Consider the following 17,503-nt stretch of genomic DNA (forward strand, 5'->3'; position numbering starts at 1 on the left):
TTTAATGTTAAACTCTGGGCAGTTTCTTTAGAAGCGTAGTCCCCTTCCCCGCTCTTAAAAGTTATAAAAAATGATGGTAGGAACATTTCTTATTTTTATGACCTGTCCACTCCCCCTCCCCCCATTACAAAAAAAAAAACTGTTTTCATGTCTTGAGAGATTATAGGAGAAAAAAAGTGGTTATAATTATACAGAAAAAAAGTGATTTTGATTATACAGAAAGGCACAAACACAAATGGGGGGGAGGTATGCTTTGCAGATAGTTTCTCTAGAATGAGTTCCATGTCCTATCTGAATCTCTTAGAAAAAATTAAGTTTTTTGCATTTCTTTCAAGGAAACAAAACAGGAGCTGTGTGAGAAGATTTAGATTTAAAATACAAACTCCTAGATTTCAAAGAACTAAAAAGCTTTAACTTCTCTAGAGAAAAAAAATAGGGTGGATAAAATGTTTGATTTTAATCTTTGTCTCAACAACAAAAAAAAGAGTTCTCAGTTTTAAGATCTACAGTTCATAGTGCCTTGGGGGCACTTAGGAACTTTAAGTGACTTACTTTCCTACACACCTAGAATGTGTTTGGGCACTGGACTTGGATTTTCTGTCTCTGCTGTTCCTCTCCAACTAACAGGGAGTATACTGATATACATTTGCCAGTATTGATGTAGCCAAATACGACCATTCATTGCACAATGATTATGTTCATAATTGATGCAGGAGCAATGACTACAGAAGAAAAAATTGATAAGATTAGCTGGTGGTTCTCAGCTTGGTGGTCCACACCAAGCATGTCTTCATTCTTCTCCAGGATATACTCGACTGCAGATTTTCTCTACCATGCCCATGCCCTCATGAGACCTTCCCCCTCACTCACCCATCCCCCTTCTCTTTTAGAATGTGAGCTCCTTGAGGGCAGAGATTGCATCTGTTTCTCTTCTCAGTTTACCTGCCATACAGTAAACATTTAATAAATGCTGGCTGAACATTGCTCATTTTGTAAATTTAATCAGAATAAACTTTTATAATAAATTGGAGTTTATATCTTTGTGAGAGATTGTTATTTGCTTAACCATGATGGATTAGTTACTAGTGAGTGTGCCACAGGAATAGAAAGGCAGATTGGTGTTTATATACAAAGGATGTTGCCTTCTAAAAGTCCCACCTAGGCAACTTTGACCACATCTGTAGCTTGCATTGATTTGACTTTTTTCTATTATTCCTTGTACGCAGCTTTTTATTAGCGTGTCAAATACAGAAGTTGAATTCTGCAAAAAATAAAACCCAGGTCATATTTATGCTAGGTTATTCCTTTCAGACATTCTATTGATGCCAGATCATCCCTTGAGAATTTCACAATTGAAAAGTCCTTCCTCGGAGGTCCAAGTCTCCCTAAGAATCCTCTTGAAAATCTTTCTAGTTATTTGTTTAGGATGTCCTCGCAGGCCAAGCAGTTCTTACTTGAAGACTAAATCTTATCCAGACTGGATAGCCTCAGTTCTTCAGCACTGAGTACGGTATTCCAGATGGTGTCTAAATGGGCTCGTTCATTGAAGCTGTGATTTTCCTGCTGTAACCTAAAACAGAATCCACTTTGGGCATGCTCGACTGCCCAGTCACATTATAGACTTGAATTTACATTTCACTAAATCTTCTCAGATCTTACTCTTTCTCTCTATTATTTTTACTTTTACTAGATTTGGCCCAGAATTCTTGCCTAAAAAGATCTTTTTGAAACCTATCTCTGCCATCCCTTTGTACTAACTTTACCTGTTAGCTTTGATCTGCAAATTTTATAAATATGCCACTTATACCTTGAGCAGAAAGGCCTTGGAAATAATGTACAGGACCAAGCACTTGTGGGGCACTCTGCCATGTCTTCCAAACTGACATTAAAAACCACTTAAATCTGGCCATTCATTTAGTTCCAAATTCATCTACCTATGCTATAGTATAGCTTCCTTCTTCCATCTCTTAAGAATAGCACAAAAGACTGTCAGATGCTTTGTTCGAATCCAGGTAAACTCTCTATGTTGAACATTCCTCAGAGCTACTATTCCAATCTTGTTAGAAAAGGTAATGAGTTAATCTTTGTTCATGATTTTCCTTTTCTGCATGGGTACTAATTAGTACTTTGTCTATACATGGACTTGAAATCAAGCTCAAATATATGAGTATATTGTGTAAAGAGACTTCTCTTTTGTCCCTTTTTTGCACATCAAGTTTTGACCTTCCTTCTCTACTCCTGCAGAGGCAGTGTGTCACCTTACACAGGGCTACCGGTTGAGGGAGATGAACAGGGTTCAAATCCTACCCACACCTGTCTGACCTTGGACATTCAATCAGCAGATATTTATTAAATGCCTGCTGTGTGCCAAACATTGTGTTAGGGGCTGTGAATACAAGCGCGCGCGCGTGCGCGCGCACACACACACACACACACAGAATGGCATAATGCTTATTTTCACAGCGCTTATTAGGAGAAACAATATGTACATAATAACAGAAGAACAAATACAAAATTAGTATGAGAACTGGAAAGAGTAAGGGCACACTAGTAGTTGAGGAGGGAGAAGGTCTGGTGTTTGGTTTTTTTAACCAGTTAAAAAAGTCCATTAGGTAGTGATTAAAAAAAAATGTCCAATCTCTGTTCCACCTACCTTATACAATCAACTATTTACATAGGCTCATAACACTCCTTTGCTCTACAGATTGGATTCAATTACTACTTGATATGTTTATTAATACCTTCCACAAGATAGGTGATCCAGTGCACCATACTTTTTCTCACTTGACCCGTGACCTTCCAAGCTGCTCAGTGACCACATTGGACTCCTTCATCCCCCTTGTTTTTCCTCCTGCTGTGTAAGACCCTAAAATAATTGGTCATATCATCTCACGCCTGCAGTGGTAGTTTAATATCTCTCCCCCCCACTCCAACATGAAGTATGTTGGTTTCTCTAGGACACCCTTTTCATCCATGGAAGGAATTTCAGACCACTTCCCTATTTCCCAGCTCCCCTTTCTAGGTTCTCTTATCTACCTGGATTCTCATGACATTCTTCTGTCTTGATTCTTTTTCTCCTTAATGTGCTGATCCTTCTTGGTCATCTTTTTGCACGATCATTATTCATGACACACTCCTTCCTCTGCTACATATTGAGTTCTTAGCTCTCTCCTGAGCTCCAGTTCCACATTTTCTTTTCTTTTCTTTTTTTTTTTTTGGTGAGGCATTTGGGGTTAAGTGACTTGCCCAGGGTCACACAGCTAGTAAGGGTTAAGTGTCTGAGGCTGGATTTGAACTCAGGTACTCCTGACTCCAGGGCCGGTGCTCTATTCTGCCATCTAGCTGCCCCAAGTTCCACATTTTCAACTGACTCTACTCGCAGCTTCCTTAGAAATCTCAAATTTAACACGCCCAGAATGGAATTCTTTATCTTTTCTCAAATGCCCCCTCTTCCTCTAACTATTGTTGCCTATTTGGGTAATTTTTGGCAAAGATGCTGGAGTGGTTTGCCATTTCCTTCAGTAGCTTATTTTACAGATGAGGAAACTGAGGCAAACGGGGTTAAATAACTTGCCACACAGCTGCATCTGAACTCAGGAAGAATGAATATTCCTGACTCTAGGCCTAAGCACTCTATCCACTGTATGACCTATGTACCCTTCCCTCTAAGTAACCTCCTTATTTCTATTGAGACTACTCTAGGATTGCAACCTACTAGGCATCTTTCATTCTTTTTTTTTTTTTTTTTTTTTTTGTGAGGCAATGGGAGTTAAGTGACTTGCCCAGGGTCACACAGCTAGTAAGTGTTAAGTGTCTGAGGCTAGATTTGAACTCAGGTACTCCTGACTCCAGGGCCGGTGCTTTATTCACTGCGCCACCTAGCCACCCCCCATCCTTCATTCTTTATTCTCTTTCACTCTCTCCCATCCCTCTTCCTTATCCAATAAATTGCCAACTCATGTTCTTCACAGGGTATTGCAGCTTGGTTTTTCACTTTCTTAACCCCTGCCACATTTATCCCTTTCTCCTCTTTCACTGTAGTTCAGGCCCTAATCACTTCTCCCCTGGACTACTCTCATAGCCCCCAATTGGTTTTGCTGTATCTAGTTCCTCTTAGCACAGTGGCCAAGGTGATAGTCGTAAAGGTTAGGCCGGGTTGTGTCATTCCCCTTGATCTAGAATATCGTTCCACTTTTCTCTTTGTAGTAACAATAATAACAACATTAATTGCTGGCATTTATACAGTGCTTTAAAGTTTACAAAATGCTTTACAGATATATTCATTTGATCCTCATTCCAATGCTGGGAGGTAGATGTTATCATTATCCCCATTTTACAGTTGAGTAAACTGAGGCAGACAGTTAAGTGACTTGCTCACAGAACTATTAAGTGCATGAGGCCAGATTTGAACTCTTCCAGATTTCCAAGTCTAGTATTTCAAATTCACTATTAGCTTCTTTTAAAAACACTTCCCAAGGGGCAGCTAGGTGGTGCAGTGGATAGAGCACTGGCCCTGGAATCAGGAGTACCTGAGTTCAAATTTGACCTCAGACACTTAACACTTACTAGCTGTGTGACCCTGGGCAAGTCACTTAACCCCAATTGCCTCACTAAAAATAAATAAATAAATAAAAACACTTCCCCATCTGGCTTCAGGTGATCTTTATAGGTTGATTAATGGGGGCCCTATTGCCTTTCAAGGCTCAGCTCAAGTGCCATTTCTTTCAGGAGACCTTTACTGTTTCCCATAGCTGTTACTGCCCATCCTCAGTATTTTTATGTGGTATGCATACCATATTCCCTTGTTTATGAACATGTTTTATCCCAGAGAATGAAAGCTCCTTGAGAATTGTGATTGAGATGTTTCAGTTGTTTTGACTTTTTTCTGGATCAGATTTTGGAGTTGGAAAGAAACGTTTAGGTCACCTCATCTGATCCCCTCATTTTATTCATTTGGACACCAAAGTTTCAGAGGTTGTGACTTGACAAAAGTCAAATTCGACACAGACTCGGAGTTTTCTTTATCATACACTCATCGAATGGACATCTAGCTTTTGCTTAAAGAATTTGGTGATGTGGAATCACTCAAAACTCATTGTTCCCCCTTCTTAACAATAGGCTATTTTTATTCTCCCTCTCCAGCCCATGTTCTCTTTCATTTTGATCAGATCTTGTTGCTTCTGTGAGACCCTGCTCACATTTGCCTGTTCCAAAAAATATTCCTTGGCAAAATTCTTTCTTCACCCTTTGAACTTTTATGCCCCTGAATTGTCAATTACTCATGTGGCCTTATGGCATTTTTTATGTTGTCCTGAACTGATATTTAATATTATTTACAAATTTATATATTTTTGTTTTTAACCACCTGCATTTGATGTCGCTTTCCTTCTTTCTTCCCTTAATGAGCTGTAATGTTTTCTAGTTTGGGAGACAGGTACACTATAGCTTAGTTCAGGTCACTAACATTTATATTTATCTGTTTATCTTTATGTATTGAAATTGTAAAAAACTTTTAAAAGTTTCTTACAATAGATATTAGGGCCACTTTGTATTAGAAAGAGCCAGGAATTTGGAAGTTGGAGGACCTGAATTCAGAGAGGAGGCTTTGATACTGAGTGGCAAGTCCATTGACCCTTAGCTTGGTCATTATCAAATGATTAATGTACAGTACATGAGCTCTAGGAACCCTGCAAACTATAAACATGATCCTTCAATATAAGTCCATTATGATCAAGTGCCTGAGACGGGGAGAGAGTAAAATCTCTGGGGTAGGATGATATCTTCCAGCAAAGCAGGAGTGATAATGCTTAGAGATTGTGGGGAGTGCTGTACCTTAGAGGTCCTTTCCACCGAAGACACTTGCTCATTCTGTATTCTCCTTGGTTACGGATAATTCATGTCTTTGGAATCCTTGCCTAATAAAATAGTAATATCTTTGTGTCATTTTACCACTTTCTTCACCACCTTTGTAAATAACTTTGACTGTAAAATACAGTAAAAATATAGGTATGTTATTTACTATTTGGAATTTTTAGTGAAAGCTTCAATTGATCAGTCATTAAGTGTTTGCTGTGTGACAACCCCTGCTCCCAAGGAGCTTACATTTCTATTTGGATTCTAGAGTGCGTCTGTTACAGTAGATAAAAACAAAACTCAAAGTGATCTGTATTTCCATGTTAAATTGTTTTTGTTGGACGTGTTTGCTTTCCAAAATTTAGGAAGAAATTTAATAATTCACTGACATGGGGGTATGTCTCTAAACTTTTTAGTAAAATTTAAAAATAACACACCTATCAAGCCAAGATGTCAAGTATTTTCTTCATTTCCTTTTGAAAGGTTAGAGTTTAAACAATTATTCAGATGATTAGGTTTGAGTCTTTCATAGTTTATTTTGTCATTTTTCTTCCCCATGTCCCTGATATGACCCAGCTAGTTATACTAACTGCACCATTATTTCCTGATCAGTGGATTCAGTCTATTTCTGTTTCATTTATTTTATTAATAGCAATATATTGAATTTTTGACATAACTTTCTACTAGTGACTGTAAATAATGAAACAGTGTATTTAATAAGCCCTCAGAAAGCATTCATTTAATAGGAAGCTGTGGAATTCTGGCTCTCAATCTGGCTTTAGATTTCATATAACTTTAGTCTCTCTAGGCCTGTTTTTTCCCTTATTCTTAAAATGCTGTGGGGTGGGGGGGTGGGGTGGGTTGGGTTGGATTAGTTGATCTCATCACAGGTCTATTTGGTGATTCTCCTGCCTGAGTTGGGAGTGGCATGTTGAAAAGTATTGTCCAATTAATATGAAAGGGATACAGTCCAGGAAACTCAACTGTATTTATAATTCCTTAAAATTCTTGTAAAATATGCATCCTTAGTATTTAGTGTGTTCTTTGGCCAATACCAGCCCATCATAAGCTTGGAGATTTTGAGCTAAGCCAATCTCTAAAGCCCAGAGCCATCTATGCTTTCTCATGTTTAATGTTATTTAAATATTTACAGGCTTATTTTATGCCTGGCACTGTGCTGAGCTCTTGCCATACAAAAGAAAGCGAATTATCCAGTTATTCTCTCTCTTTCACCAACTTTATTGTCCAGCCAAACCATTTTAATTACCATGACTAGAATGTAGTATTTCGGGGTGGCTAGGTGGCGCAGTGGATAGAGCACTGGCCCTGGAGTCAGGAGGACCTGAGTTCAAATTCAGCCTCAGACACTTAACACTGGCTGTGTGACCCTGGGCAAGTCACTTAACCCCAATTGCCTCACCAAAAAAAAAGAAGAAAGAAAGAACGTTTAAAAAGTCTTTTTAAAAAAATGTTGTATTTCCTCACTTTCTCCTCTTGGAATGCATAGCTTCCTTCAAGTTCCCACTTCCTGTGGGAAGCCTTCCCTTTCGTTACTCTCAGCCTAGGTGGCGCAGTGGATAGAGCACTGGCCCTGGAGTCAGGAGGACCTGAGTTTAAATAGTTCACCTTCTGACCTCATTCTACTGAAACTGCCCTCTCTAAAGTCACCAGTGGCCTTTTCTCATTCCTTACTCACCTGAGCCTATCTTTGTTGGTCACTCCCTTGATACAGACTTCTCTAGGCTTTCTTCACTTTTTCGGTTAAGATTGGGTTATTGTGCCGGCTCCCTCAGCCTCCTTTTCTGGACACTCATTCAGATCAAGCCTTCTAACTATAGGTGTCCCTCAGAGCTCTCTCCAGAATCCTCTTCCTCCATACTACTTTGCTAGGATTTCATTACCATCTCTTTGCTGATAATTCTCAAATCTTGCCCAGGGTCACATAGCTAGTCAGTGTCAAGTGTCTGAGGTTGGATTTGAATTCAGGTCTTCCTGAATCCAGGGCCAGTGCTGGGCCACCTAGCTGCCCCCTCCCCCAACTTCTTTGACCTCCAATCTCCAATCTCCAGCTTCCTTTCAGACTTGTCTAATTAGATGTTGATGCCCAAGCGCCCCTCCCCCCAAATTTCCCTCTCCTACCTTGTTTATTATTGTAGAGAGTGATGCCATCTTCCCAGTCCCTTCAAGCTCACAAGCCTAGGAATCTTCCTAGAAGCTTCACTATCTTCAACCTCCCCCCCCCCCTCCCCAAGCTGTTGCCAAAGACCTTTTCACTTTTGCACCATTTCTCGAGTACTCCCCCTTTTGTCTTCTGGCACTGCCCTAAGTCTCATAGTCTCATCACCTCAGGTCTTTCCCCCCTCCAATCCCTCCTCCATGTACAGCTTCAGCCATGTTATTCCCTTTATTGAAAAGCCAGTGGCTCCCTGTTGCTTTAAGGATTAAGTGCAAAATCCATTCAAACCCCGTTCAAAGACTTATATTATTACTTAGCCTCCTCCTACCTTTCCAGTTACTCCAGACATGTCCTCTGTGATCCAGTGAGACTGGCTTCCTGGCTCCACTGTGCACACAAGAATCCATCTCTCAGCTCTGGATATTTTCTCTGGTCTTTCTCCACGCCTGGAATGCTTTCTCTCCTTAGCCTGGACTACAGACCTCCCTGGCTTTCTTTAAATCCCAGCTAAAGTCCCGCCTTAATTTCTGGTGCCTTCCCTCCATTTATCCTCTATATAGTTTGCTTTGCATATGGTCTTGCCCCATTATAATGTAAGCTCCTTAAGGGAGCTTGTCTCTTTTTGAATCTCCCTGTATTTAGAAAATGGTAGACACTTGGTAGTACTTAATGTTTGATTGATTGATCCTTTTATGTATGCGCGCGCGCGCACACACACACACACACACACACACACACACACACACACACACACACACACACACACACACACACACACACACCCCCTTCTGTTGTTTTGCTTAGTACATTCACCACCTTCCAGTCTTTATTTTATTTGTTTAAGGTCCAGACCTGTGACTTTATGGAGGTAGAGAACACTTTGATGTAGGAGGCAAAAGGAGGTTAAGAGAAAAACCTAAGGTCCAAGCTCTAATTCAGATATGAGCTCTAAAAGGGAGTCAGACCCCAGTTAATGGATAACTTATACTAGGTTCTTGTACCCACAGGAATCAGTGTCCATAATGGGAACAGAGGGAGAGAAGCCATGATGACCTTAGACTAAAATGACAACCTATAAAAATTCTAAAGAAAAATGGTTATATTTTGAAACTAGCCATGGGAATCAGTAAGAGACATGCGCAGAAAAGGCCAAATTTGTCCCCAGATTCACCTTATGACATGTAAACCCCCAAAACACACCTCCACTGAAAAAGGTCCCCGCCCCGGGGGTTGGCTTAGGACCCCAGGAACTCCAAATTAGGATAAGCCCTCCCCTGAAACACCCCTAGGTGGAGAATATTATAATGGAAGGACAGGCCCTCCCCTGTACCTCCCCAAGGTGGAGATTATTATAATGAGACTGATAATCAATTTATCTACACTATGAATAAGACTGTTATCTTTCCTTTCACTATTTGAGAGATAGCTTTCCAATATTCTGGTTCTCTCCCTTAGTCACTCTAAGTATTGGGATAAAACTTAGGAAACTGAGTCACTGAGTCTTGTCATTCTTTTGTGACTCACAATCTGACCCCAAATTCCAGCCCACATCAACTTGATGAGAAGATGTCTTCTCCTAATGCATATCACCCAACCCTTGTGATGTTTTAGTGTTAGTCACCTAGAGCCCTGAGAAATCTGGTCCTAGAAAGGCATCTTAGAGTGGCCATCTGCTTTCACCCCCTCATTTTATAGATTCAATTATTAATTAAATCAACATTGATTAAGCTCCTACTATGTGACAGGAATTAAGTGTTGGGGATACAAAAAGGGACAATTAAACTGAGGCTGAAATGGGGGAAAGGTGGGGTGTGTAAGTAAAGGAATTTGGCCAGAGCAGAGTCAAGCCCTCACAGCATAGCTGGCGGAGGCTTTGGCAGGGAGATCTTGGCTCTGCCCTTCATCTTGTATGCAATAGGTATGACAAATGCTAATTGGATTGAATTTTTTCATCTGTGTACCTTGTACTCATTATTTGAACAGTTTGGTGATGTATGTAGTGGATAGAATGCCAAGGCTAAAGTCAGAAAGATGCATCTCTCTGAGTTCAGGTCTTGACTTCAGACATACATGAAGAGTTGAATATGACTAAAATAACTGAACAACAAAGGATTATGCATAATATTATCATTTTAAAAATTTCTCCTAGAGAAGTTGTACAGTTATAGTTGAGAATATGCCTAGTGAGTCTGGGTTTATTTGCATATTCATCATCTTTGTAATTAGGAATTTTATTAATGTGGGTTTTTGTGTGTTTTTTTTGTTTGTTTGTTTTTTTTCTTTTTCTTTCAGGTGGAGTCATTCATTTTAGATCAGGATGATTTGGAAAATCCAATGCTGGAAACTGCTTCCAAGTTACTTTTGTCTGGTACAGCTGATGGTACAGACCTCAGAACTGTAGATCCTGAAACACAGGCTAGATTGGAAGCTTTACTTGAGGCTGCAGGTACGTGTTTGAATCTTGTATTAACTCTTGGATATATGTAATAATAACATCCTTTCCCCTTTCTAATCAAACTTTTAAATTCTGTTCTTTTTCCGTAATATTTTGGTCATCAGCATATTATACTCATAGGGATTGAAATGTACTTTGATTTTTATTTTGAATTGGTGCTTTTAAAAATTTGCTTTGTAGAAAGTAAAAGCATAGGATGTCAAATCTTTTATAAAATAATGGTAAACATTTTTGGTAGAGGAAAAATCCTAGCTGAATATCTAAAGAAAACTGAAACAAGTATATGTTTGAGCAAAGTGAACAAAGCAATTCAAGCTACTTAATGACCGATAGCTGTGTCAATATGAAGGATGACTGACATAAATACTGGCTTTGAGTGATCATCTTTCAAGGCACTGCCTAATATTGTTTATTAATTCTCAAAAAAAGTTATATATATTTTGGACTCTTGATTTTCTTCCTTAAAGGGACCTCTTCTAGATCAAAATTTCACTCTGAATGAAGACTCTTCAAATCTTCAATTTATAGTCTTAGAAGGTCTCTGCCTGACTGCTCCTCTTTTTGCAGATTATTCCATTAAATTGTAGCTTGCCTTTCTCTTTGGAGGGCCACACTGACTTTTGATCAATTGTGTTTGTGTCTAAGTAACTCTAATTTCACTTGTTTCTGCTTTCGATGTTTCCTGATTGATCTGGTAAATCACCATGAAGGAATTGGCAAATTATCTACTGCTGATGGTAAAGCCTTTGCAGATCCGGAAGTGCTCCGGAGGCTGACGTCCTCTGTTAGCTGTGCCTTGGATGAAGCGGCTGCTGCCCTTACCCGCATGAGAGCTGAGAGCACGGCTAGTGCTGGCCCCACTGACAAGTGAGTGAATCAAGGGCCGGCTTGCACGGACTCTGTTAGAAGCAGCCTAACTGAATACACCTGGGTGATTATTTTTGTTAACATTCAAATACACTGTGACTTAAAGTTGTGTGGAAGAGTGGATTTTTGAACACTAAGGGGGCATGTAGAGAGTACCTTTTTTCTTTCACATAATTTCTTACACCAGAAGGTTCCACTTTTATTCCTCTTAGTCTGCAGCTAAATATTTTTCTTAAGGAACAATCAATTGTAGATGTATTTTCTAATAATAACCTTAAAAATGTTGGAAAAGTGGTAGGAGGTTTTGAGAATAATTAAAAATAGCCAGTATGGAAGGAAGGAAGCATATTAAAACGTCCTTTTTAGTTTCTGTAGCAATTTTGCGGACTGGTATTACTCTAAAAAACCCCTCCCTGGCTGAAAATGGGTTGGGTGGAGTACCGAGAGCCCGTTCTGGAGCTGTGGTTAAGGACAGGTAACCCAAATTTAGATAAGAGTTCTTTGGGTTTTTATCCTTCTAAAGGACAATCTTAGGAATGAAGCGCCTTGCCCCACCTTACTATTCCAAAATGATGTTAATGATTGGTATGTTGGGGGTGGGGGAGAGAGGGGAAGAGAAAGGCCTTTTTCATTCCTGGAAGGGTGTGGTCAAGCAAGGAGCCTAATCATCTGTTCGTTATATTAAGAGGCTAGGCTCTTTACTGTACTTGGTACTCCAGTCCCTTCCCTCAAAGGAGCATACGTTCTGAGGAAATAGCATGGGAACAAATACTTACAGACAAGAGATAAGGTAACTTGGAGGGAATAGCATGGGATATGGTACTTGCCTCAAAGGGTGGGATTTTAGCAGAGACATAAAAGAAGCTGGTGCAGTCAGGAGGCGGAGAAGGAGAGAGAGGATTACAAGCCCCAGAGTCAGTCAGTGAAAATACTATGAAGACTGGAAAGATAGGAGGCCGGGGTATGAAGGGGCCCTTAGAAGCGAAAGCTAAGGATAGCCAGGTAGTATAGTGCAAAGCTTCTTAATCCATGGGCCATGACCCCATTTGGGGTTGTGTAATGGGGGAGTGTTGAGAAAAATTTGGAAACAGTAAAAGGTTACGTGTAACTTATACCTATGTACTCGGGGTTGTATAAAAATTTCTCTGGCCAAAAGGGATCTTGGGTAGAAAAAGTTTAAGAAGCCCTGCTATAGGGGCAGATAGGTGGCACAGTGGATAGAGCACTGGCCCCGGATTCAGGAGGACCTGAGTTCAAATTTGACCTCAGACACTTGGCACTTACTAGCTGTGTGACCCTGGGCAAATCACTTAATTCCAATTGCCTCACCATAAAACCTCCCCAAAACAAAAGAAGCCCTGGTATAATGGAAGATTTATCTTCATAAGTTCAAATCCAGACCCAGACACTTACTAGCTGTGTGACCCTGGGGAAGTCACTTAACCCTGCTTGCCTCAGTTTCCTCATCTGTAAAATGAGCTGGAGAAGGAAATGGCAAACCACTCCAGTATTTTGCCACAAAACCCCAAATGGGCTCATGGAGAGTTGGACACAACTGAAAAAAAAAACCAAACTACTGAACAACAAATTAAAAGCTAAAAAAAGGAATTATATTTAGTGCTGAAGGTAATGAGTCACTGAAGTTTATTGAATTGGGGGGTTGGGGTGGGGGAGTGCGACATGGGTGTGTAGCTGAGTAGAAGGAGGCCAACCAACATGGTACTGCACTAGTGCAGGCATGAAGTGATAAGCTCTTTCATCAGCATGGTGGTATGGAAGGAGAAAATATGGGACCCTGTCTAGGGTGGTGGCAGCCTGGTTCTTCCCCTTTCCAGCTACACTAACAATTTGATTGATTCACATTTGAACTTTCTGTTACAGGAAGCCCAGTAATCAGTTTTCCTTTTCTGGTGCGATTTTACCCCATTGATCGATCTAGGTAAAGGATGTAGACTGAGGTTGATTGGCATGTGCTCTGAGGACCCGAATATAAACGAAATCTCCACATTCAGAGGAGAGGAGGAGGGCAGGCTTCCAGCGTGCGATCTGCACAGACAAACTGGTGATGTCTTTGCCCTTCAGTTTGGCGATTTACTTTGTTTGACCACCAGTCTTGTGAGATTTCTGGGAACCGAGGCTGTGAAATTATCTAGCAGTGGCAGTGTCAGAGCAGAGAAGGAGGCGTGTATATATGAAATATATTACGAAGGTAGAATCGATGGAATTTGGAAGCAGACTGGATGTGAGGGAGTAACAGATTGAGTTTCACACCTAGGTTGCTAGTGTGGATGACTTGAGAGATTGGTGGTGCCTTCCACAATAACTGGAAAAGTGAGACCAGTAGAGGGTTTTTGAGTGGGGGAAGATGTGAGTTAAGTTTTGCATGTGTTTTGTGTTAGATGTCTTTAGGATATCCAGTTCGTGAAGTTCACTGTGCAGTAGGATATGACTGGAACTCTGGAGAGAGATTAGGAATGGATAAATTGATCTGAGAATCGTGTATGATAATTGAATCTTTGGGGAACTGTGTTTTAATGTTGTGATCTTTTCCTTGTTCAAGATTCTTATTAATGTTACCTCAGATCATCTTGGGTTAGAGAGAAATATCAGTGGTCAATGGGCAACTCTGCCCATTGGCATATCTCTCTAAGCCAGAAATTGTTTGGATATTACATTAGTATTAAAAAATTATTTGTCTTATGCAGAGAACAGCATTGATATTTATTCTTCAGTACTTGGAATTTTTTCTCCTCAGTCTATCAGAATCTTTTGCTACTCTGATGAAAGTATAAAAAAGGATTGTTGAATAGTTTACCCATTACAGATGGAACTTTTCCTCTTAACCCCTGGATCACTATCCTATTTATTTAGTTTATCCTATTCTTCTCCTTGAATAGTTTTGCCTTCCTCGTTTTAGCATTGTTTCTCCTTCCTGGTTTAACATTTAGAGGTCACTGCCCTGCCATAAGAATGATATAACTCTGGGAATCCTTGAATATAGTGCCTGCTGGGATTGTCAAGATTGAAGGGAGGGCAGGGGAAATCAAAGACTTTTGTAGGGTACGTTATAGTGCTGATTCAAGTAGGTGGAAAACAGTATCAAGATTTTATGAGTATTAAGAATAACATAAATTGCGCACCCCCTATATTTTTGTTTAACAAAATTGATCAAATAATAAGTGTAAAATTTATTCAGCTTAATGTTTGTACTGATTTAATAGCCTCTGGAATACCAGCCTTTTATTTATAGACTTAAAACAATTCACCATTTGCTGGAGTCTATGAATTATTAATTTGTTACATTAAAGTAAGCCTTGCATATAGGGATTTTATTTCACATGTAGTTGCCACACATTAAAATTGATTGGAGACCCTTAGGAGAAGATTTGGTTGCAGATAGAGGAAATGTGACATGTCTTGATTAGGAAATGTTGGCCTCATGTTTTTTAAAGAAAGAACCAGGTCATGGTAGAATGTGCAGCATTCACAAACTGATTGTGATCTATGGTCTGTCTAATTTGGGGAAAATAATGTATTTCTGGTCAGAAATTCTCTGTATGTTTTCTGTATAGTGAAATTCTGAAATTTCCTCTCCTAGTCGCAGTTTGGCAGAAGCCTGCTCAGAAGGAGACGTAAATGCTGTGCGAAAGTTGCTAATTGAAGGGCGAAGTGTGAATGAACACACAGAAGAAGGGGAAAGCCTTCTTTGTTTAGCTTGCTCCGCGGGATATTATGAGCTTGCACAGGTTGGTACACTGACAGATAATAGATTATCATTTTGTTACCTAGCTTTTGTTTAGTAAAGAGCTGTGAACACGGCCCCTTTTCAGTTACTTATTTTCTCAAATAATTAAATGTTTACCTACATTTTGTATTGGTCATTGGCACCTGTTAATTAAATGCTCAAGAATTCCAAATCAAGCACTTGGACACTTGCTTTTGCCAGCATAACCTTGTAATGCTCTTTTCCCTCCAAGGTTTTGTTGGCCATGCATGCTAATGTAGAAGACAGGGGCATTAAAGGCGACATCACACCTTTAATGGCTGCTGCTAATGGAGGCCATGTCAAAATCGTGAAATTGCTGCTGGCTCATGGGGCCGACGTCAATGCACAGTCTTCAACAGGTAATGGTTATTTCTTGCTCGGCCTTCCAGAAAGGTAACAGCCTACTATAGTAAGCATCTGATAGGTTGAAATGGCCATTGTTAACATCGTTTCTTTTACTCAGTTTTTCTTAAGTTGCCAACATGTTTCACATTTACATAAAATTGTTCTAAACATTAACATCATTTGCTTTCAGAATATGTTTTGAAAACTGCTCATTTCTATATTAAAAATTGATTTGCCAATGGTGGTCAATTTGGCCTTTTGGATTTGCCTCAGTAATGTGCAGAGAACTTGTTTCATCTGCTATGCAATCGTCTGTTCTTGACTGACTTCCTGAGGCAACCTTAGCAAATTTCTCCTATAAAACCCTATGGTTTGAAGAGATTCTGGGGGAAGAAAGAATCCTAATTCCCTACTATTGTTAAACCATGGCCCATAATGCTGTGATAAATGTTGGTGAGACCTCTTGCTTTTAAGTGATTTTTTGGCCAAATAATATAATTTTTAGGGTCCAATAAGTGCTATTAATTTCTTCGGAGGATGTTTTTGTGTGATAATACTAATTTTTTTAAGAACTATTTTCCCTGTGCTTGTGTGTGTTTTTTAAAAGCTTTAAAATAGTCTGTAAAAGATTCACAAGCTAATATATAAAATGTCAAATATGGATTCAAACACTTATTTTATATTAAAAGAAAAATGTCATTTTGTGGCTTCGTGAAACTTTTAGTCTATGTAAGCTTTGACCAGCCTGAGGTTATCAGTTATTAACTTTCCATAACATAGCATTGTCTTGCAAGAACAGTATGAACTGTTGTGTATGGTTAAAATCTACAGAATCCAGTCATTTTTTACCAGATGAATAGCTTTCTAATGAAAACAGTAAAAGCTTGGTAAAAGACTAACTTATAGGACTTTTGTTGGAAAAAAGATGAGCTTTTTTTGCCTTTTCTGAAGCTAATGCTTTTCATTATCTGATGCTGAAAAAACTCCAGCTTCCTCTGTATATCTGACTTAATTTTAAGCAGAGAAGAATTTAGGTAGTAGATTTTTTTTTTTAAGTGAGGCAATTGGGATTAAGTGACTTGCCCAGGGTCACACAGCTAGTAAGTGTTAAGTGTCTGAGGCCAGATTTGAACTCAGGTACTCCTGACTCCAGGGCTGGTGCTCTATCCACTGCGCCACCTAGCTGCCCCGGTAGTAGATTTTTAAACAAGTAAAATCCACTGTAGTTAGGATTTAAGAATGCTAACTGTACATTTCACATATACATATTTTTATTTATATACATGTAGATAAAAAAATACATATATATCCCTATTCTCTGTGTGTAACTGTCCTTTTTTTTCCTCATTAAACTAGGAAACACGGCACTCACATATGCCTGTGCTGGAGGCTATGTTGACGTTGTAAAGGTGCTCTTGGAATCTGGTGCTAGTATTGAGGACCATAATGAGAATGGTCACACTCCCCTCATGGAAGCAGGCAGTGCCGGTCATGTGGAGGTAGCCAGGTTGCTTCTGGAAAATGGGGCTGGAATCAATACGCATTCCAATGAATTTAAGGAGAGTGCGCTGACTTTAGCCTGTTACAAAGGTAGAGTATGCATACATGTAATCATTATTTCAGAAAAAATGAAAATTTAGTTTTAATTTTTTTTCTGGTGTCAGATTAGTTTTATTATTTAATTTTTTTTGGTGAGGCAATTAGGGTTAAGTGACTTGCCCAGGGTCACACAGCTAGTGCTAAGTATCTGAGGTCAGATTTGAACTCAGGTCCTCCTGAATCCAGGGCCAGTGCTCTAACCACTGCGCCACCTAGCTGCCTCCAGATTAGTTTTAGTAAAGAATAAAATCTAAACATTTGCATCCTATAGTATAGAATTTCTTTCCAAATAAAGTACTTGAACTGGTTCTCAGTAAATAGCTGCTTAAAGTATAGATTGAGTTACAGAATTTATTTCACTTTCAGTTGGTCACAGGCCAATAAAATATAATGGGGCTAATCTTGGACCACAAAGTAATGCTGAGTGTTTTTTGTCCTGATC

At 39.5% G+C, this 17,503-nt stretch overlaps 1 protein-coding gene across 7 annotated transcripts in view; it reads left to right on the forward strand.

Moving 5' to 3' along the window:
• ANKRD17 (ankyrin repeat domain 17) overlaps positions 1–17,503 on the forward strand; it is a 152,933-nt gene that overhangs the window by 53,987 nt on the left and 81,443 nt on the right. For all 7 annotated transcript variants that reach the window (XM_043970665.1, XM_043970666.1, XM_043970660.1 and 4 more), the window contains exons 2-6: positions 10,322–10,475; positions 11,195–11,351; positions 14,950–15,097; positions 15,329–15,476; positions 16,819–17,052. In XM_043970665.1, coding sequence (XP_043826600.1) covers positions 10,322–10,475; positions 11,195–11,351; positions 14,950–15,097; positions 15,329–15,476; positions 16,819–17,052 — 841 coding nt within the window. The remainder of the gene's footprint in view (positions 1–10,321; positions 10,476–11,194; positions 11,352–14,949; positions 15,098–15,328; positions 15,477–16,818; positions 17,053–17,503) is intronic.

This window comes from Dromiciops gliroides, chromosome 6, assembly GCF_019393635.1.
Source record: "Dromiciops gliroides isolate mDroGli1 chromosome 6, mDroGli1.pri, whole genome shotgun sequence".
NCBI classification, from domain to species: Eukaryota; Metazoa; Chordata; class Mammalia; order Microbiotheria; family Microbiotheriidae; genus Dromiciops; species Dromiciops gliroides.